Here is a 21,867-nt window from a genome sequence, read left to right as displayed (position 1 = left end):
ACGGGTTCACTTCCTGATCAGGGCACATGCCCAGGTTGCAGGTTTGATCCCCGGCTGGGACATGTATGAGAGACAACCAGTCAGTGTTGGGCTCTCACATCGATGATTGTTTCTCCCTCTCCTCCTCCCTTCCCCTCACTCTGAAAGCAATGAAAACATGTCCTCAGGTGAAGATTTTTTTTTTTAAAGCAAGTTATATGTTAGCTTCAAATCTCTGTTAGTTTTTTAGCAGCATATATTATACCTTTCTTATTTACTAAATATATAGGAAAATTTTATCATGATGTCTGGTTAGATTAATGGTGTTATTTACTAAAGAAATTTTTCATTTTTTGTATTCCTACTTTATAAGGAACTTATAAATTTAGCTATGTATCATAATCCAAATGAAGTAAGGAAAAAGAACATACTGACTTATTAACTCGTTTACATTTCATAACATTAAATAATAGCTAAATTTTTTTAGCCCTTTATCATATTGGTTGTGATCTGACCAGTTACAGCCTTCCTTACAAGATGCATTTTGTATTATTTTTCCTAATATATATATTACCTCATTTTTTTCACTGAAAAATATATTTTGAGACTGAAAGTAAGTCTGATTTGACTGCCTGTTTTGAATAAACTAAATCTATAGTTATAAAAGTTTGAGGAAAATATATTCATAGCTTATACAGATTAAATTTGTGTCAAGAAAGAATATATGGCAAAGATGTAACAAAATGAATATGTCAGTGTTTGTAATGCTGAGTATATCAAACTCAAAAAGATACCTGTGGGTAAAAGAGTAGGAGGAATAAGTAAAAGTTCCTTGTTAATAAAGCCTCTTTCAGTATGTTTTCTCAAAATTAAAAAACTGAATGACTTCAATTGCTTAACTAATTCTTAATTGATTGTTTTTGTAAAATAGATGGTTTTATAATTCTCTGCTTGCAGCAAAGTTGAAAAATATACTTCATTAAATTATCAGATGATAATGACATATCTAAAAGTTATGTTTTAGTATATGTGTTATCAAACTTTGGGGAGAAGGGAATATACTCAAAAGAAGTTCAAAGAAATAAGAGATGTTACAACAAGACTCCTTTTCCAATCTGCTTACTTATATAAGATTTCTTTGTGCTTTATGTCTACAGAAATTTGTAAAAATAGGCCTACTGTAGCGTGAACTTGGTCTTATTTTAGTAATAAGTCATAGTCATTCACAGTAGCTGGACTAATTTGCAGTCACTTATCTTACTAGAAAGTGCATTTCCGATAAAATCTCACTCTTTATGTTAAAATGTAACAAAATTTATAATAATTATGTGTGTTATAACCAGTGAGAAAGAGTTATGGATATTATAGATTATTAAAATAGCAGGAGAATTATTTGTATTTGTCCTGGATTATGAATGTGGCAATATCGTGGGCATGGATTAGAACTGTTGTGTTAAATGGTCAATGTCAGTAATTTGTTGCTTTTATAATTTATTCGTACTATAATTATTGCAAAAGCAGTAGTTTGTGTTTTAATTTACAACAAAAGGAGTAGCAGAAAATAAAGAACGACAGACAAAGGGAGTGAAGGAGTGACCAGCTAAGGACAAGTTCATTTGAAAGTGTCCTCCAGGTGGTAAGCATTGAGCCTAGTGGCAGTGTTCAGTAGCTGATGAATTAAGGTATGTGGAAGCAGGAGAAAGGACTGATGAGAAGCAAAGGGTTGTTTTTGTAAGAATGATAAGACAGGCGAAAGGACTATGTTAGTGAAATGAGTCCCTGGAAAAGCATGGGGCATATTTTATCTCTATTTGTACCTCAGCTGCTAACACAGAACCTAGCACAATTAGGCTCTTTATAAATCCTCATTAAACTGAACTAAATGATTTGTTTGATTTGAATTAAAGTGTTGGTAAGCTGGAGAATAATAGGGAGGCCACTTGGTGGACTGAGCAAGTTTGGTTTTAATAAAACAGGAAGTATAGTGAAGTTATTGTTTTCCTGGGTTCAGAGGTGTGGTGGTGCATAGACAGCTCAGAAGTCACAATTGGTGTGTTCCTCTGCTTTCTGGTAATGCAGCCACTGGAGCACAGTGCTCAAGAACCCCTCCTCTCCAGGTTTGTTGAGTGCATCCTAATGTCACGTCAGTTGCTACATGGCATCGAGAAAGACACAGAGTTCTGTACAACCTTGCACTGACTTTTTTCCTCCTATGGTTCTGGGTTTGTAGGATGAACCTTTGAAGGCAGTTTTATCTTCTATTCTTCCTCTTACCCCTTTCATTTTTTTTCCTTGCCAAACCTTGTTAATTAGTTGTGGTGCTGCCATATTTTGGTGGCATGTGATCCCCAAGTTTCTAATGGGAACAATGCCCAGCTTGCCTAAGATTCAGATGGACTCCTCAAACTCTTCCCTCTCCTAGGATAACTCTTACAAATTTTCTACACTTTGTGTGTCACAAAAGAACTCTAAACAGCTGAAATTTAATATCTTTAATTCACTATGAGTTTTGGAGTAATTTTAGAGCAACTCGAAAGAGAATTAATGTGTAAGGAATGGTTCCTTTTTCTCGTACGAATCCCTACATTGTTTTTAATCTTCACCGGAACCCTGGGTTATTTTCAAAAGCTCGTTCGCACTGACTGGAGCCACCTTTCATGCGGCCTGGAGTCCAAGACCTTGCGCTGGTTTTTCCCGCCGGAGGCAGTGTTGCATTTGCCCGAGCAGCAGCGCACGTGGGCCATTACAGCTTAGGTCAGAGAGAGCCCTGGCTCCTTCTGACTTGCCGGCCCTCCAGTGTCATTTCAGCTCAGCTACATGGGACAAAAGAAGAAAATACCTGAAACCTTTTTTTCTTTTAATTGTTTAATTTGAAATGTTTCCAGCTTATTCCAAGGATTTGTGCTCTCCACCCTTCAATCACTTAGACTAGTGAAGTCAGTTACAAACAGTGTGTATGAAGTGTTCTTTATAATTATAGCAACATTTTAAACACAGGTTAAGAAGGTGTTAGAAATGACTTGAACTTGATTTATCATACATTTATAAAATCATCCTTGACAACTGGGAGAAGCACACGGGAGAAACACATGACCTAGACCCTCAGCGGGATTTGGATAAATGGTACTTAGGGGCCAATAAGACACCAGCAGATGGTAGGAGTATAAAGCGGATTCAGCGTGGAGTCTGGCCTGGCCAGAGCTGCACACACTCTGGAGTAAGAGTAGATTGGCTCTTGGCTCCGGCAGGCCACCTGAGCATTAGCATGGTGGGAACCCTGCTTGCCTCTCTGGGTGGCCACGTTTACTATGGCTCTTAATGGTCTCTCTGGGTCTGCATTGTTCCTCCCCTTCCCTGTTTCATGTCTTTATTTTAATCCTCTATTTTATGACAGTCGGTTTGAAAAAATATTAAGTACATTCTGATCCAGAGTGGATGGTAGACCTTGTGCAGCTCCATCAGTAAGCCTCTTACTTTGGCTTTCGCCTCTCAAGCCCTGTCCAGTGGGGAAACATTTACCCTCCCAAACTCGTGCTGAGAGCCTGACACCTGCAGCTCCCCACGGGTTCACGGCAAAGTAAACTCTGGGCTTCTTACCAGTGACCTATTCAAGCTTCAGGGTCTTTATCACTACATGAAGACTTTCAAGTTGACCCCTCAGAGTCTATCCTGACCTTCATCTACCCCATGCTCACATTGCCAGTTCTCTTTCTAAAATACAAACTTAGTTACCTCCCTCTCACTTGCTTAACATTTTCTCTCCTGTCCTAGAGTGGGGAAAGCCCAAACTCCTTCACCATACAGGGTACATAAAGACCCTGTATGGCATGACTCTTCATTTCTCTCCCATGTCCTGCCACTCCGTCTCACTTCGTCCGTAGTTAGCCATGCTTTGGAGTCACACTGGGTTCTCATCATTCCTTAAACATGTCTTACTGTCATGAGTTAGAGCTTTGTTCTTGGTTTCCTTGACTTACTTGCATATCTCCCCTAGGCCCCAAATCAGAGCCTTTCCTCCCCCAGTACTCTTACCACAACCTCAGAGCTGCTCTCCTTCCAAATTACGTTGATGTGTGGACACCTCCATCTCAGTTGGAGAACCACAGGTCCCAGCATTCTGTGTGTCACAGATGTTAGCTAAAGTAATAAGTGAGTAAGATGATCTTAATTGCATGGCAGTCATCACGACTCATATCTTAACGGTCATTATGTTTTCAGCAAGCAAGAGCCAAGATCAGCATTATGAATCAAAATATCTGTTTCTGAAGGAGACTCTTTGGGAACTAGTCTTTAAGTTACAGATGAAGCTGTTCATGGGTTCTGCCTCAGAACTCTTGGTTACTGATACTAGAAATTTATAGAAAGACATAAAATGTGGTTCTCTGTTTTAGGCTTCAGCTCTGGCGGCATGGACTATGGCATGGTTGGTGGGAAGGAGGCTGGAACTGAGTCTCGCTTTAAACAGTGGACCTCCATGATGGAGGGGTTGCCCTCTGTAGCCACACAGGAAGCCAATATGCACAAAAATGGTAAGAGCAAGCAAAGCATTATGAGTTGCAGCTCTTCTGACCCTCAGCAGGCCTTTAAGTGTCCTGTAAAATTATTTTAAAACATGGATCTTTAGCTATTTCTTACCATGTCTTTTGATTTTTTCCCCCCAAAACTTATGGTCACCTATGAAAAAAGATTGTGTGTATTTCAAATTATAAGAAGCTTAAAATGTGAGTTCTAATTAAAAGGACCAGAATTCCCACCTGCAGCAGGATGGGATTGAGGGCGGTGGAAGTGAACTTGAGCGTCCGTTAGTGTGGAACCCTAACGAACTGGCTGAGAGAAGGGAATCATCAAATGAGGTGTAAGAGGTCACAAGAAATATCTATGGTACTGATTTTGAACGCTTCCATCTCCAAAAGATGACTGATAGATCAATACATGAGATTAGAAATTTCCACAGAGCTTTCTCGTTCTTTATGAATTACAAGATCTGCTGGACAGCAATTGAGGTCATTCCAGGCTTTGATTGTCACTGTGGGTCAGCCCTTCATTTCCATAATTCTCTGTAAGAGCTTCTCCATTTCCCTATAAGACAAATAAAAGGTCTTGGAGTCTTCCTTCAGCCTTTGTTTCATTGTTTATCTCAGAGGACAGTAATTCACTTGGACTCAACTGTATGTATGAGAACCAAGTATAAATAGGTGTGAAACTGCTCCCGCAGCTCCCTGGCGGGCCTCGACCCCATCAGTCTGAAGCCTTCCAGGGTTCCTTCATAAGCCACTCTTTTTTTTTGTTTTGTTTTTTTAACTCCTCGCCTGAGGAGATATTTATTGATTTTAGGGGTGGGGGAGGGAAGCATTGATGTAAGAGAAATATTGATCAGTTGCCTCCCATACGAACCCCATCAGGGATCATATCAACAACCTAGGTATGTGCTGTGACTCGGAATTGAACTTGCAGCCTTTTGCTGTACAGGACAGTGTTCCAACCAACAGAACCACTCAGCCAGGGCTATAAGCCACTCTTAAAAATGTACCCATCCGGAGGCTGCTGAAGTGGCCACTTGGAGCTCTCTGCCTGCTATCCCAAAGCATCATCATTTTGTGCCACAGAATAAAGAATGATTTACACATAATATCACATCTGTTTCTGAACTGAATAATCCAAGCCCAATGTCTACAGCCTCAAGCACTGACACTGCCTCCTTCCCTAAAGACATGATAGGTGCATGACAGCAAACGTGAAACAGCATATGAGAGGACATCTCAAAAGTAAAAGAGTCACTTACCTCTTTAGAGCTTACAGAAATTTTCCCCTATTTCTTTAGCAATCCCTGAGGGGATTCAGCTTCTCATGTTCTACTACTTCACTGTAATGTACCCCTGAATCAGATTTCTTTCAGAGGCTCCAGAAAATTGGTGACCTCTTAACTGAGCACAGAGACAGTTTTGATGATATTCCTGTTAGGCCAAACCAGACAGATTATTCTAATCAATATTTATACAAATATTTAAATACATTTCCTTGGAAACAGTTTTATCAGTACAATAAATAGGATCCTAACTAAGAATAGCTCAAGTGACACAATACAACATGTAAAACTTGATTGAGAAATAGGTGGAAGGGTATCTAACAGAGGCCAAAAAATTTTATTTAAAGCTCATTTTTTGTTTATGGGAATTTTAAGGTTTTAATTTCTTTTCTGCCTCATGGCATATAAAATGCATAAAGGAGGCACTGACGAAACTGCTGAAATCCTCTTGGGAAAGTAGCTACAAAGGATTTGCTGTTCCTGTGTGGGGCCGTGGACCTCAGAGCTGCGGAGGCCACTGCTGGTCTTGTGCTGGCAGAGACCCCGGCAGGAATTCCGTCTCATCGCTTCGGAATTTAAAGCAATTGCAGATGCTTTTCCCTCCAGTGGACTTCCCTCCATTTATATTGTCTCAGGTCATTAGTATACAAACTGTGAGGATAATGGTATGATTCATAGTTTATGAGAGTTTAGTTAGTTAACTTCTTAAGGCCATGGAATTTGGAACATTCAAGAATGAAAACAGTGCTCTGTGCATGACTGAGAAACTGAAAGGCTCAGAAAAGTGAGATGAATTGTTCATGATCATCCGTGTATTCATTGTATCCTGGGTCTCGAGTGTGCCCTCCCATTGTGGTACTCTTTCCACTGCATAAACTTCAGAATACTGCATTTGTTTGAGTTTCTCTGAATAAAAGATTGACAAGTTCTGTTCACAGGAGTCCTTTCCAAGTTTGAATTAATTTCCTCTTTCTCTTTTGTCAGGCGCTATAGTGGCCCCTGGGAAGACCCGAGGAGGGTCACCATACAACCAGTTTGATATAATCCCAGGTGACACACTGGGTGGCCATACGGGTCCTGCTGGTGATAGCTGGTTACCTGCCAAATCTCCACCAACAAATAAAATCGGAAGTAAATCCAGCAATGCCAGTTGGCCTCCAGGTATTGTCCAGGAAGTGTGTTTTCTGGGGTATCATTTTGTTTTGGGTTTTTGTTTGTTTGTTTGTTTATTTGTTTTGGTTCTGAACAGATTGTTTTTGCCACCTATTTTACTAAGACACCCACTTTCATTTTTTCATTCAGTAATTGATAAAAGCAAGGCATGTGCTATGCTGTGGGAAGATAGAAAATTTTCACTAGATAAGGTCTCTGCTCTGTAGCATTCAGTAAGAAAATAAGGTGTTGACACTGGTCGCTGACCAGGTAAATTACTGTATGGTAAATATTGCATGGACTTGGATAAGCTGAAGGAGTGAGAGGAAGGGAATGTGAGGATAAAAGAAGGTACAATTGTAGCCAGGACTTGGCATGCATCCACCATAGGATGGATGCCTTATACCCTGGGTTCTTCTGAAATGTCCATTGAATTGGTTTGTTTAATTTTTGAAGAAGGTATTTATTACCAGTTAGGTTACAGGTTTGCAGTAGTGAATACAATGAGAAAATGTGTTACTTTTTTCTCTGTTTTGATACAGATAACCTATTTTCCCTGTACAAAAAAATTTAGTATAGTAAAGATAAAAGTTAAAAATTTGGTATGTCCTTCTAAACCTCTCTTTCTACAGTTATATTTGTGATGGGAACATGTCGAGTTTCATTCTATTAGAGTACACTCATAACACCTGTTGTTGATACATAATGCATCTTACTTGTCCTGACCATGATTAGAAAAGTAAATTTAGTAGTACTACCACATAACTTTGCTTTTCTTTATTAAACACTTTATTTATTTTAGAGAGAGGGGAAGGGAGAGAGAAAGAGAGGGAAAGAAACATCACCATGTGGTTGCCTCTCATATACCCCAGTCAGGGACCTGACCCACAACCCAGGCATGTGCCCTGACTGGGAATTGAACCAGTGACCCTTTGATTCATAGGCTCCGTAGCTTTAAATATGACTTAAATTAACCAGTAAAAAATTGTAGACAGCCCTAGCTGATGTGGCTGAATAGACTGAGTGCCGGGTTGATGATTCTCTCCCTCTCTTTCTCCCTCCCTTCCCCTCTCTCTAAAATAAATAAATAAAGTATTTTTTAAAAATCGTAAACACTTATTTATACATATTCCAGGCTTTCTTATTAGCCAAATTATTCCTGCACATTCCACACAATAGCGGTCACTTGCATTGGGTTTCCTTGTGTGTCAGGGCCAATTTCCTGCGAGTTAAATGGGAGAAGTTACGGATCTCCAACCTAGATTTTCTCCCAGTTCTTGTCCTAGATGGCTGACCAGTTCTCATGAGCACCAGACTACTTAATCCTGCCTACCTGCCCTTGAGACCGAATTTCCCTGGGAGCAGGAAGAGCAGGTTCTGGGGCCAGGCACCGATGAGCCCTGGCATCAAGTTCACAGCCGTAGAGAGAGACAGGGAGGGCTGACGTGTTGTGGTAACACAAAGATGCTGCTGGCAGAGTGTATGTTCAGGCTGACTTTTTAAAAAATTTTATTATGAAAATCTAAAATTAAAGACTTCTTACAGATCCATTTCTTATCAAAAAGTAACTATTTTACCATTTTTTGAACAAATTCTTACCTCCCATACTTGTTCTTCTTTTCTCAGAATTCCAACCAGGAGTGCCATGGAAAGGTATCCAAAACATTGACCCTGAATCTGATCCCTATGTCACCCCAGGAAGTGTGCTGGGGGGTACAGCCACATCTCCTATTGTAGATACTGACCACCAACTTCTGCGGGATAACACCACAGGTAAGTCACACATCCCTTGCATATGGGCTTGCTGTTATCAAGTAACTTAACCAGAAAACAAGAACATAAAGCTTTTCACATTTATTTTTTAAATATATTGTGTTCTCACTTCTATTGAAGGTTAAATAAAATACGTACTTAAAGGTTTCACTTGTTATACTGACATTTATCTGCAATATTTTTATCTCATTTTTCATCTGTCACTCAAAGGGTCTAATTCTTCCCTCAACACCTCGCTGCCTTCACCTGGTGCCTGGCCCTACAGTGCCTCTGACAACTCCTTTTCCAACGTTCATAGCACTTCAGGTAGGAGTGTGACCTGTTTTTTCCTTTTGGTTAGCCCTTTTCAGATTCCCTTTTACAAAGGAAATTGGTATTTATTTCTTTAAAAATACTTTTGGAGACATGACTCCTGTGTCGGCCATGTCCTCCAGGAGCTCCTGGTCTCCAAGAGGCAAGCTGAGACACATACAGCTTTAAGACAAGGCATAGGGTGACATAATTGCAGGGAGTTGTGGGTCTTGTGAGGGCAGAGATTATATCCTGATGACCCAAGCGCTTTCCTTTTAACCAATCTGCCAAGAGAATCCAGGACCGTGGGAAGAACCAGTGAAGTCCAGGTTGTTATTCTTAAGGCTTTTCTCTAAAACTCCTTCCATTTACAAAGGCTAAGGTGAGATGGCCAGAGGGAGAAAAGAGGACCTTGATTAATTGTACCTGCATTTGTTGAGTTCCTTACTGTTTTGTTGTGTTGTTTTGAGGGATTTGGGGAGGAAGACAGGAGGGAATGGAAAAGTTGATGGGTGTAATAGAGCCTTTGAAGTCTCAACACAAGGCCTTACAGATTGGTAAACAAATCATTAGTAATTGGCACTTTGGTCTTGCAAAAGTTGGATCTTAAGCCATTAAAGTCATTAAAGTTTCTGTTCTTTGTCTAGCAAAAGTAAATAAAACAAATCCTTAGCTACCTACTAAGACACTACAGGTTAATAGCCTTATAAATTGCCTTCTATTTTTTCTTTCCACCTGTGAGTCATACCAAGAGTAATGATAATCTGTCATTTATTGAAAGCTCCTGTAAACCAGGCAGCATGCTAAGCACTTCAGCATGAATTTCTTTTCTTTATTTTTTTTTTAGTTTTTCTAATTTTTCCACATGTTTTTAATGTTGTTCACTTACCGTTGTCTCCATTTACTCCGCACCACCTCCTCCCACCCAGCCATCCCTGCTTCCCACCCTTGATCCTGCCCCCCTTTGGCTTTGTGCATTTGTCCTCGATCAGCATGAATTCTTTTTTTTTTTTTTAATATTTTATTTATTTATTTTTAGGGAGGGAAGGTAGGGAGGGGGAGAGAGAGAGAGACAGAGAGACAGAGAAAGAGAAAGAGAAACATCAATCAATGTGCGGTTGCTGGGGGTTATGGCCTGCAACCCAGGAATGTACCCTGGCTGGGAATCGAACCTGGGACACTTTGGTTCCCAGCCCGCGCTCAATCCACTGAGCTACGCCAGCCAGGGCTCAGCATGAATTCTTATCGTACCTGCACCAGAGTCTGTGGGGAGGTCCTGGTGTTGTCTCCACTTTGTAGGTGAAACTGAGGTTCACTGGGCTGATACGATTTGCCTCAGGTCTGAGTGAGTGTGTAAAGGAGCCAGCTCAGTGTCTCATATTTCTACCCACTACTCTTAGATTATACATTTATAGGACTTCCTCCTTTACATGTGAAACTCACTTTCACCTCTTTCATTCCCGTAAACTGCCCGTATCTCAGGTTGACCTGTTTTATCTTTTGTCTACAGTTGGGCATTTGCCTGAGAGGTGACTCAAGAGTCACCCTAAATATGTCTAAAACCGAACACGTATTTTCCCACTTCCAAAATCATCTTTCCTTTCAACTAAACTATGTATTTTTCTCAGTGATGCTCCCGTGCATCACTAAGTCACAAAATCTCGGTATTTTCTTGCTCTTTATTTTCCCCTTGCTCCAAGTGGTTTAGTCTGCCGTCATTTCTCTTACCTGTGCCTTCTGTTCTATCCTGTTTGCTGTCACCCAGGTTTTCGACCCTACTTTAAACACTGCGTGCCAAATCTCCTGTCAGATTTCCTGACAGTATTTTAATCAGTCCCCAGGCTGCCTGTACAGCCTCCTTTTACCTCTCTGCCCCTGGGAAATGTTGTTCAGCCGGAATTGAGGGGAAACATTTGGTACAGAAAGTGTTTAAATTGAACTTGGTTTATATTTTCCAGGCTTTCTGAGTCCACTTATTTATGTAAATCCTTCCATATCTGTCTTTACAAAGCCTTTGCTGATAGCCCAGCCTTGTCTTTCTCCTCTGTGTATTGAACATACATGATCTTGTCTGGGGTTACCAGTTATGTTGCTCATCCGTTCTTTCCCATCTGAACTTGAAGTTATTGAGAATAACTGTTTATATTACCCACACACTGATGTAGCCCCTTAAAGCATAATAAGCCTTTATTGAATATTTTTGTACTTTGTTTTAAAAATCTGTCTGAATATTGATATCTAATATTCTGGATCGAGAAAAGTGTAGTTTTCTAATACACTTTTTTTTTAAAGATTTTATATATTTATTTATTTATAGAGAGGGAAGGGAGGGGGGAGAGAGGGAGAGGAAGAGGGAAAGAAACATCAATGTCCGGTTGCTGGAGGTCATGGCCTGCAACCCAGGCATGTACCCTGACTGGGAGTCGAACCTGTGACACTTTGGTTCGCGGCCTGCGTTCAATCCACTGAGCTACACCAGCCAGGGGTCTAATACACTTTTCAATAAGTTGGTAAGTATTTATAGAACACCCACTCAGTTTCACATTGTTCTTGATAAGACTAATGGTTTCAGGAGTACTTGCCTTGAATTAATCTTCCCTTTCAGGTTGTATTTTGCTAAGGAAGCAGAGATTTAGTTACTTTATTAAATCTTTAGTCCATTTGTTAATTTGTCAATTCTGAGTAGTAGTCATTGAAAATTTTATATTTAATAAGCTCAAAGAACAATATTATTTTGTATGCTGCTTTGAAATGTGCACTTACTATTTTTAGAATTTAAATGTGTGTATATATTTAACATTTATGTATATGTGGTGACAAGTGACTGTGTCTAATTAACCTTATTCCTTCTTCAATATTCTTATAGCAAAGTTCCCTGATTATAAATCAACATGGTCCCCAGATCCCATAGGACACAACCCCACTCATCTCTCCAACAAGATGTGGAAAAACCATATTTCCTCAAGGAACACTACACCGCTGCCCCGCCCGCCTCCTGGTCTGACTAACCCCAAACCGTCATCTCCCTGGAGCAGCACAGCACCCCGATCAGTCAGGGGCTGGGGGACACAGGACTCGCGGCTTGCCACAGGTGAGAATGATCTGCCTAAAGGAGCACCATTGTTCAAACACAGGGATCTGATGTTAGTACAGATGGTAAAGACATGATAAAGTCTTCGGAAGAGAGAAAATTACATTTTCTGTCTTGGTCGGTGTAAAGCAGAGGGGCCCAAGAACTCCCAGGGTGCTGATGGAGTAAGATGACAAATGGCAGAGTGTGAGAGCACTAGGAGGAAAGTGTTGTAGAGAAGGCATGAGAGTGTGTGGGGATCTGGGTCTGGGAGAAGGGAGCTGGCTATTCAGTGACAAGGTAAGAGTCAGAGTGAGGGGGGGAAAGAATGATTTATGAAAGGAGAGAAGCAGCATGTGCACTGTATGAAAATGTTTCTCACTCGTGCCTCTTTGTAAATTTTTTGATGGCTCTTCCTAATCTTTTGTCTGGTTGCTTACAGCTTCTACCTGGAGTGATGGTGGTTCAGTTCGTCCTAGTTACTGGCTGGTCCTTCACAATCTCACTCCGCAGGTAATCGTGCTTTCTTGTGATTTTCTAGATAAGACTTAATTGTGTTAAGGGAGAGAAACTGCGAACTGTGGGCAGATATGAAAGCTCGTTTATTTTCTGGTCACTGCAAAGAGGTCCAGCCTGCAAGGGTGGGTCTCCCCACTCAAGGCCCGAAGCCCACTGCTGAATGGGGGATGTTGGCCACTCAGCTTCATGCCTTCCTTTGCAGTGATGTTAATGTATGTGGTTTGTAAGATAGTAAGAGTGCAGTGGTATTATCTGGTGAGTTCTGTTAGCAGAGACAACTTGGGTAGATCTGCCTGTCAGAATCTAGAACTAAGTGGGAAATGGATGTTTAAGTGCTTTAATCACACGCAAAAAATGTTACCTGTTTTTGTGTTAGGTATCCAAGACTTAAGGCTCAATATTAACTGTTTTTCTGCTTCATAAACAATTACCCATCTATCTTTGCAGAAGTGATGTGTCTGTCTCACAGCTTAAATGTCGAATGTCCCATGGGTACTTCGGATGTTTTCTCTGTTAACCCTCTTTTCCGTAGATGGCATTACTGATTTCCATCATCAGAACATGCCCTCTGGGTGGGTTGTACTGTGGTGGGACTTCATTTGTACCAAAGCACCCTCCCCTTCACATTGGTTGCTTGACAACTGAAGTATTTGCTGCAGCAGCATCTTGAACATTCAAATGAAGTTAAATGAACCCATTGAAACTTAGCCCATAACCTTCATTTGGACTTGACAGTACAACCTTTACAACACTTTGTTAAATGGGGTCAGTTATGCCCCCCTGCCTTTGACACACAGAATGGTTAGCCTAGCGTTTAATTGATAAACAGATTTGTGTACACTGTACTAGGCTAGCACTTTCCAGAGTGTTTCCCCTGGGATGTTAATAGGTGTCTGGCCTAATATGCTTGGATTATGTACTTGATTAAATAAAATTAAGCTGGTTTCTTCACTGTGAGACATCTTGGATTCTTTAATATCCTAACATGTACTATAATCCTCTGTGGGGAAATACAGCTTCTCCTAAATTTATTTGCCCTGTGAACCCATATGTAGGGGGTTATATCCAGGGCTTATATTTCATGGAACATGTTGAGGACGGCAGTTTCCTAAATATAGTTAACATGAGGAAGAGTCTGGATTGGCTTTTAATCCCTGTATGTGTAATAACTCAGCTAAAAGCCCAAGGTGATTTAAGTAATAGTTGACTGAAGCATGAAGATTTTATATAACCATCCTCAAAACTGTATCTGCCTCATTATTTCTAAATAGTCACACGGTGTAGTGGTGTAATGTGGTTAGGATGAGATAACACAGTGTTAAAATGAGCCTGGGCAAGTTAACCAGCTGTTCACTTCTGTTTTAGAACATGAAAAATAGTAAGGACACCTGTATATGCATATAAAATGAATATAGGGATTGGCTGTGTTTGTATTAGAAAGAATTGATTAATTTCAAAAGAAAAGCAACACTACCTAATAGCAGACTGATCTCAGTTGTACCTTACAAGAAAGTTACAAGGTCAGATCTTTGGTACCTGGATAAATTTACTTTTTATAGCCTAAAATTTGTTTGGAAGACATCTATCCTAACAAGTCACTAGTGGCATACACTGGTATGCTTCTGTAGTCCGATGTCACTTTAAAAACAACACTGAGCTGTTTCTCCAATCATTTTCTATAAAGAACTATGGTGAAACTGCCAGTTTTCTCCTGCGGGGTTTCCATGGTGAAACCACAGAATGTTTCCACTGCTGCTGCCAGTAGCACAACTTCTGAAGGCTATTCCAACAGTCATCTGTTTCACTTCCAAAGAAATGAACTGAAATGTTGGACTAAGCAGCTTAAATAAATGTAGTTAAGATTTTGATACAAATAAATTAATTAGAGTGAATAAATCGATTTGTTCATTTGAGTCATAGGTGAGGGCAGTTATCCCCAATCACTGGACATCTTAGTGGTGAGAATTTGACTAAGGTGAGCGACTACAGCCATTGGTCCCATTGGCTGCAGGCAGCAGAGAACAGAGAAGTGGGAAGAAATACTCTGATTTTTTTTTTCTTTAAGATTTTACTTATTTGAGACAGAGGGGAACAGAGGGAGAGAAACAACAATGCGTGGTTGCCTCTTGTGCGCCCCCTAGTGGGGACCTGACCTGGCCAGCAACCCAGGCATGTGCCCTGCATGGGAATCAAACCAGCGATCCTTTGGTTTGCAGGCTGGCACTCAGTCCACTGAGCCACACCATCCAGGGCAAAATACTCTGGTCTTGAGATGGCCAGGGTAGGAGTAAAAGGACACAGAATAGTCTGTGAGCTGGGGCAGCAGTCAACACTCTATCATCAGATGGTTAGCTGTGCTTTGCTTGTTTGTGGCTTTTCTCTCTTTGTGCGATTTTTAACTTGGGAGGTGTAAGAATACATTAGTAATGATGCTGAGAACTTTGCATGTTTTCTTAAACTCTTATTTGGGTACTAGCTTACTTCCACTTTTTAAACCTCTACAAATTACCTTATGTTCACTTGTTTGCCTCTTAAAAAATATAGACCACAGGTTAAATCATATGGTTTTGTTTTGAGCTGCATTTGTGCAAACCTTTTTATTTACAAAATGGGCACATTCGATCTCAAGCCAGTGCTTTGACTGTCTTTGAATTTCCCTTTAAGACCTGTATATTCAGTGCACTCTCCTTGCTTTGAGTTCTTCATTTATCCCTCCAAGACTTATTTAGTGCTGACACTGTGCTATATTATTTATAAACCAGAAACCCTTCTTTTGTCATATGTAAGAAAGGTCACTTGACTTTCTTTCACACCCCACTTCTAGTTTTTATCTCACAAATGCCTTACTCCTTAGATTGATGGGTCAACCTTGAGAACCATCTGCATGCAGCATGGCCCACTGCTGACATTCCATCTGAACCTAACCCAGGGCACCGCCCTGATCCGATACAGCACCAAACAGGAGGCGGCCAAGGCCCAAACTGCACTGCACATGTGAGTATCCATCCTGTGCTCACTGAGACAAACATGCATGAAGATGCACATGTGAGTATTCTAGCACGTGCTTAATTAAACAAAGATGCATGAGAACAGGCCCAAAATGACATCATCACATAAGCAATTGTTTGGTACTAAGGTGGCTGATCTTTATCTGCCTAAGCATGATTGTCCTGTGTCTATCCTAGGCCAATAATCAGAATTCTACAAGTAAAGAATTTGTGAAGTAGTGAGTAAATTTTTAAGTACCATAAAACAAAGCCAGTATTTATGAAAATGTGAAAGCATAATTACTGTCACTTTTTATAATAGTATATAACTGCTTACTTTGGCTTCTTTATGGGTGATGATGAAATATTGTGGCCTTGGTAGATAGCAGGAGTTTTGCATGAAGTAGGCAGGACTGGGTCAGACTCTGACCATACCCCTCCCTGCTGCTCTCAAACTGGTGGACAGGAAAGACCTGACTCCCTGTGGCTGCAGCTGCCACGATAAAAAGCTATACACAGAACAAGCAAGTGATGGTGAGGCTCAGGCCGTGAGCCCGCCCCTGAGACAGAGCAGCATTTCCAGATGTCTGAAGCTGGGTCACCTTGCTGCTTGATGAGTGATCTTTGTACTTTCCATGGGGAAAAGGAAAAAAGATGACATTATTCGTGACATACATATTTCACATACCAGTTGATATCGATCTATAGTATCCTGCAGTAGTCTTTGGATATCTGCTTTATTGCTCTAAATCAGTACCTGGCAGCCTGGTTATAAAACACAGGTTCTGATCCTGTGGGTCCGCATTTTAAAAAGTATCCAGGGAATGTGGAAGCTTCTACTCAAAGGACTGTACTTGAAATAATGAGAATTCAAAATATTCAGTCCCCTGTGCACTTTAGTATTTTCCTCAGATCTGTAGTTATTTCCTCTCCTCCTTTCCAGGTGTGTGTTGGGAAACACTACCATCCTGGCTGAGTTTGCCACCGATGATGAAGTTAGCCGCTTTCTGGCACAAGCTCAGCCCCCTACACCTGCAGCAACCCCGAGTGCACCCGCAGCAGGTTGGCAGTCGCTGGAGACCGGCCAGACCCAGTCAGATCCCGTCGGGCCTGCTCTGAATCTTTTCGGTGGGTCGACAGGGCTCGGGCAGTGGAGCAGCAGTGCTGGTGGCAGCAGTGGGGCCGATCTTGCTGGCGCTTCATTGTGGGGGCCCCCAAACTATTCTTCGAGCTTGTGGGGAGTCCCAACTGTGGAAGATCCCCATAGGATGGGCAGCCCTGCTCCTTTACTACCTGGTGACCTTCTGGGAGGAGGGTCGGATTCAATCTGAACTTAGAACTTTCAACTCTGACCTCGTTACCTTTTTTGGAACAGCAGCAGCACTAACTTGACCTTTTCGTTTTTTTTTTCAACTTGCAATAAATACATTTTTAAAAGGAAAAAAGAAAACGGAGAGAGAAAAAAAGGTGGGTCATTGACAGACTGTCTGAGCACATAGTTGCCTCCCTTATATCTTCAGTTTTTTCGTTTGGAATATGAATCCAAAAAGAGAACATATCACTCTTGAAATACTTGAATCATGAACGCCAACCTAGAAAGACAATGTGAAGCAAGTACACATACCATTTAAATTTAAACACAAAAAAAATTAAAAAAATTAGTTTCTAGTTTTTCACTTTTTTCATGTTATATGGAAGTTGTTGCTAAGAAACATATATACTGAAAAAATAGCTTTTTAACTTTGTTTGCACTGGGTGTGTTTCCGTCCTTAGGTCTACCATGTTTGGGAGGGAGGGGAATTCAAAAGAATTGTTGGGGTGGGGGGAGGGAAGACTTGACGGAGCCTCACTTTAAAAACAAAAACATAAAAACCTAAAAAAAAAGGAAAACATTTGTGATTGGCTGGTTGATAAATACCAGTGTGTTCTGGCACATGTAACTGCCCAGGCATGCTCGTTCTGGTATGTGTGTGCACGTGTGTTCATGTGCATCCGCGTGCATCCTTCTCTCTGTCTCTGTGTGTGTGTGTGCCTGTGTCCTCCTCTGCCTCCGCCTCCTCCTCCCTGACTCTGATTTCTCAGAAAGCTGCATTGCTGACAGTCCGCAGGCTGGCTGGCCGGCCATCTGCTTTTTACTTTTATTAGTTTTTTTTTAACTATGAGAACACACAAGCACGAGGAGCCGCTGCTACTAAAGCAACTCCTTTGGGCTGCATTAAGGTGAACAGAATGCTTTTTAATGATGAAAGCAGTGAGCTCCTAATACCTGCAAGTGAGTTTTCTCTAAGCTTTTCTTTTGACCTAGCAGTAGAGTGGAGCACTGCCAAGTCCAAAAAATTAGGAGAGTAGGAGGTACCTCTTGGAGCATCTATGTGTTTATTTATTTCTGTTTTTTTTAAAATAAGTGGCCACTAGGCACATCTGAGTATCTGTTAAGTTTCATGCAGGCCTTTCCGTTACTTTGAATGGGGACAGATGATGAGATAGTTTTTAATAATGTGATGTCTCCAAAGCAGAAAAACTGTGTTCCCCCTTCCTTGTGTAATCGGGTATGAGAAATTCATCAGAAAGTCAGGTAATGCTGAATTCAGTTACTTCTATTTGTTCTCTTTTTAACTTTATGGAAACAGAAAAAAGTAAGTTGTGAGCAGCCTCCTGAAAGCATCCGCAGCTCCTCCCTCTCTGCTCTTTTCTTGCTGAGCGTTACCTGTGCCAGGCCGTGGCGTGTTACAGCACCAGGCCATCACTGACAGAAACGTTTACTTAACGAATGTTCTTAAACCAGTGTGTACTTCAAGCGTTTCCTTTTGTTTTTCTGTGTTGTGTATTTCCTGTGTACGTGGTTTTGCTTAGGCAGGTATAACTTAGCAAAGACTTTTAAATATTGCACCTTTTTTTGGTTTTGACCTCTTTTTTTTTTCCTTGTAATGTTGCTTTTTTTATTTCAATATTTAAAGACATTTTTTAAGCATCAATGTAGTAGTACTCTGGGCCGAATAGGAGGCAACTTTTAATCCACAGTTATCACCAACGTGTATGTACTTATGTTGGAATCAAAATGTATCAAACTGCTTTTTGTGAAGAGAGTTACAGCGCCCTGAAGGGGTACCCCTTTATACAGAGCAGACGGTGGGTGGGGTGGGGGGAGGGGGCGTGTGCCGGTAACGTGCTAGCACTTGTGTGGACATCCCAATCTGCATTATACTGTTTAACATAAAGTGCCGACATTCTGTACCAGCAAATACCTGCCCATTCCAACCCTTGGTGGGAGCAGACCTCTACTGTCCTCCATAACTTGCTGCTAGTGAGGACAAAGGAGTTTTTCTTTCTAATTTAGCATCTTCAGTGAAGGATACAACAATGCCTAATGTATTTGACTTTTAGCTTGTGTCTGTGTGTAGGCGGGTGGGTGGGTGGGTGTGTATAGGAAATGGCAAAAACGCATTCAAGTGGTTTTGTGAGACAAAGAATGGGAATTCTGTAGTCCACTCGGCTTACCCTGTTGATTATAAACCTAGCCTCAAAAGAGATTGACATGCATAATTCAAGTGAGCATTCTCTTATACAAGTCTTTATGAGCCCTTCATGGGTAGGTGGTCAAACTTGAGTTTCCAGCATCGGTTTGGTCCCGTTGGATGCCTTGTAGAAAACTAACTGTGCCCTCTTCCTGCTCTCCGGTTTTCATCACCACCATGCCCCTTCCACCTCTGCCCACATACACAAGGTCTCCTCCCAGCCCCCACTGGCTGCTCTCTGTGTGTGGAGCAAAACCCTGTCATGTGGTGCCCTCCAGGTGAAGAGCAGCTGTGTTCAGACATCTGCAGAAGGCTCAACCTTAGTGTCCCTGGGCTAGGAGCATGCCCCAAGGCTCCTGAGAGCCAGGAGTGACCCTGCCGCTCTTGGTTTCCTGCCGTGTCTTTCCCCACACCCTCCACCCTTCTTGCCTCTGGGTTCCTTGACCTGCACTATGGGTTAGTTGAGTTCCTTACCATACTACGGTGAAAGCCGGGTGCTAGAGCCCCTCTTGTTTACAAGACATAATGAGGGATTTGAAATATATAAAAATAAACATGAGAAGCTAAAATGTTCTTCCATCATAAGCTTAAAGGGAAAAAAATTAAAAACTTTTAAAAAAGACCAAAAAGTGCGTATATATATATATATATACATATAAATATATATTTTAGATGAAGACTAACTCTGGGAGCATTTAACAGTGTTTTCTGTTTTTGTTTTTAACATTTATTTTCCTGCTTTAAAATTTGCAAGCATTCTCAGGAATTCTAGGGTAGGAAGCCAGTTTTTTGAAGATGGTTTATTTAACCGTATCTTATCCTAGATAGATGGCTGTTTCTTTCCTGTTAATAAACTTTTACAAGTTCCTGAAACTTCAAAAAGTTTAAACAATTTTTACTTAAAAAATGTAAAAAAGTCTCCAAACATTATTGTCATACTGGGGATCACACATTTTAAAACATGTAGAAAGAAATATTTTTTAAATATGATCAATTTAGCAGCAACAGATAAATTCATTATCTTAAAAAATATGGGAGAAGGATTGAGCTTCATCAGAGCTCTATCACGGATTCATTTGAAATTGTGTGTTATTTAACGGGAGAGTGTTTGGTGTATATAAATGGGAATTCCATCACTTTGTTCCTTTCCATTTAAGACTGAACTGAAATCTCCCCCACTAATTTTTTTTTAAGGAACCCTTCTCCCTGTCCCCCAGCCCTACCAACAAATGAAAGAAAGAAAGAAAGAAACAACGGCTTAAAAAAGAGTAACCCTAACCTGTAAAATAGTGCAGTTGGATTGCTGAGAATCTATGTAAAGAGTTAGGAAATATAGGTTAATAATTTTTGGAACAAATTTTAAATATAGGCATTACTAGAGGAAAAATATCTATCAACTGTTCTATTAATGAAGAATGTCTGTCTTACCTCCGTTTGTTAAGGCAGGAGGAGAAAATAATGGAAGAATCTAATAAGAAACAGGTGATTTTAATTTTTTCGCTCCCAGCTACTGTTGTGCTCATTCTAATTGCTGTTTTGAAGATCTGCTGCTTAATTCTCCCCATCCCTCAGCCGGAGATGTGGAGTGTTTCCTTCCAGTTTTTGGTAATGTCGCATTCTCCTTTTGTTTTCCCTCTTGGGGCCAGGGGTCAGAATTCCTAAGCATGACCACAGCTTCTTTTAAACATCTAAGCTTCCCAGTGGGAAAGAAACTCCCGCTCAGCAGGTAAAGGGAGTGGGTGGGGTTGCTGCCTGCAGTTTCTCTAAAACCGCTTTAGTGCCTTCGTACATACACCCAGACATCCTGAGCAGGAGGGACACGCGTGTGTGTGCAGGTGGTCCGGTCACTCCACGGAGATTAAAGTACTTGCCCGTGTAGGAAGTTGGAGTGGTTCTGGGCAGGCCCCAAAGGCAGTGGGCTACATTGAAAATAAATAAATACACAAGGAAGTTACATGTGCTTTTCTGTCTTGATACCGTGGAATGCCAAGACCCTTCCTTGTACTGTTGCCCTCCACTACTGTGCATCGACTTCTCCAGGTGCGTCCATGTGGCAGCTGCAGTGATTTGGGCAGCCTCTCCGTGTTGGGCCAATAGAAAGGGGTTCATGTTTTTCTGTTCTTGTACTTTGCCTCCTCCCTTCCCATCAACCCCTCTTCCCCCACCTTTTTGTCAACTTGCTGGAAGCTTTGCTTTATTGGTTGGCAGTGACCTAAGAACAGGATATAGTGAGATGTAATGGAAGAGAAAAACTCTTCTTTCCATGGTATTTTTTGGCAGGAGCCATGTCTGCTGAGAGGTTAGGTGTCTTTGAACCACTTAGAAAATTATGTGGGAGCATCTTCTCTTCACCACATTCTGGCATGTGCACAGAGGCCTGCTGGTCACCTCTCATTACATAGGTTTTCATAAACATTTTGATCATGTAAATTTGAATTTCCAATTTTTACTAGTTTCCCTTTATTTCTTTAAACATTTGATTACTAATGGCTGGAGGTGTCTTTCTTTCAGACATCACGAACTTGGCGTCTGTGTACCACTTGAATAGCCAAACAAAAGGAAGCACTAGCAGGGGAAGGGATGTCTTCCATCAGACTGGGGGCCTCTGCTGGCAGTTGAGATCCAGTGCCATGACCTAATTTCAGTTCATATCTCCGAGACACTGTGAAAAGTGGATGTGGCATCTCTGATCCCTCAGTCCCTAGTCCTTGATGTTTTTCATTTACGACATTCATGGAAGTTAACCTAGCAGTTCTGCAAGTTAACATTCCAAAC

The 21,867-nt window shown here is 41.1% G+C and overlaps 1 protein-coding gene across 1 annotated transcript in view; it reads left to right on the top strand.

Moving 5' to 3' along the window:
- The window catches only part of TNRC6B (trinucleotide repeat containing adaptor 6B), a 70,036-nt gene extending 52,783 nt beyond the window's left edge, over positions 1-17,253 (top strand). The window contains exons 15-22 of the mRNA XM_045834769.1: positions 4,371-4,508; positions 6,770-6,946; positions 8,564-8,710; positions 8,921-9,016; positions 11,868-12,092; positions 12,514-12,584; positions 15,445-15,584; positions 16,521-17,253. Of these exons, the coding sequence (XP_045690725.1) occupies positions 4,371-4,508; positions 6,770-6,946; positions 8,564-8,710; positions 8,921-9,016; positions 11,868-12,092; positions 12,514-12,584; positions 15,445-15,584; positions 16,521-16,908 (1,382 nt within the window). The 3' untranslated portion in view covers positions 16,909-17,253. The remainder of the gene's footprint in view (positions 1-4,370; positions 4,509-6,769; positions 6,947-8,563; positions 8,711-8,920; positions 9,017-11,867; positions 12,093-12,513; positions 12,585-15,444; positions 15,585-16,520) is intronic.
- The last annotated feature ends 4,614 nt before the right edge of the window (positions 17,254-21,867 follow it).

Source organism: Phyllostomus hastatus, unplaced genomic scaffold (assembly GCF_019186645.2).
Source record: "Phyllostomus hastatus isolate PE091 unplaced genomic scaffold, TTU_PhHast_1.1 phas_contig_198, whole genome shotgun sequence".
Taxonomy (NCBI): Eukaryota; Metazoa; Chordata; class Mammalia; order Chiroptera; family Phyllostomidae; genus Phyllostomus; species Phyllostomus hastatus.
This window is presented reverse-complemented; position numbering and strand designations above follow the sequence as displayed.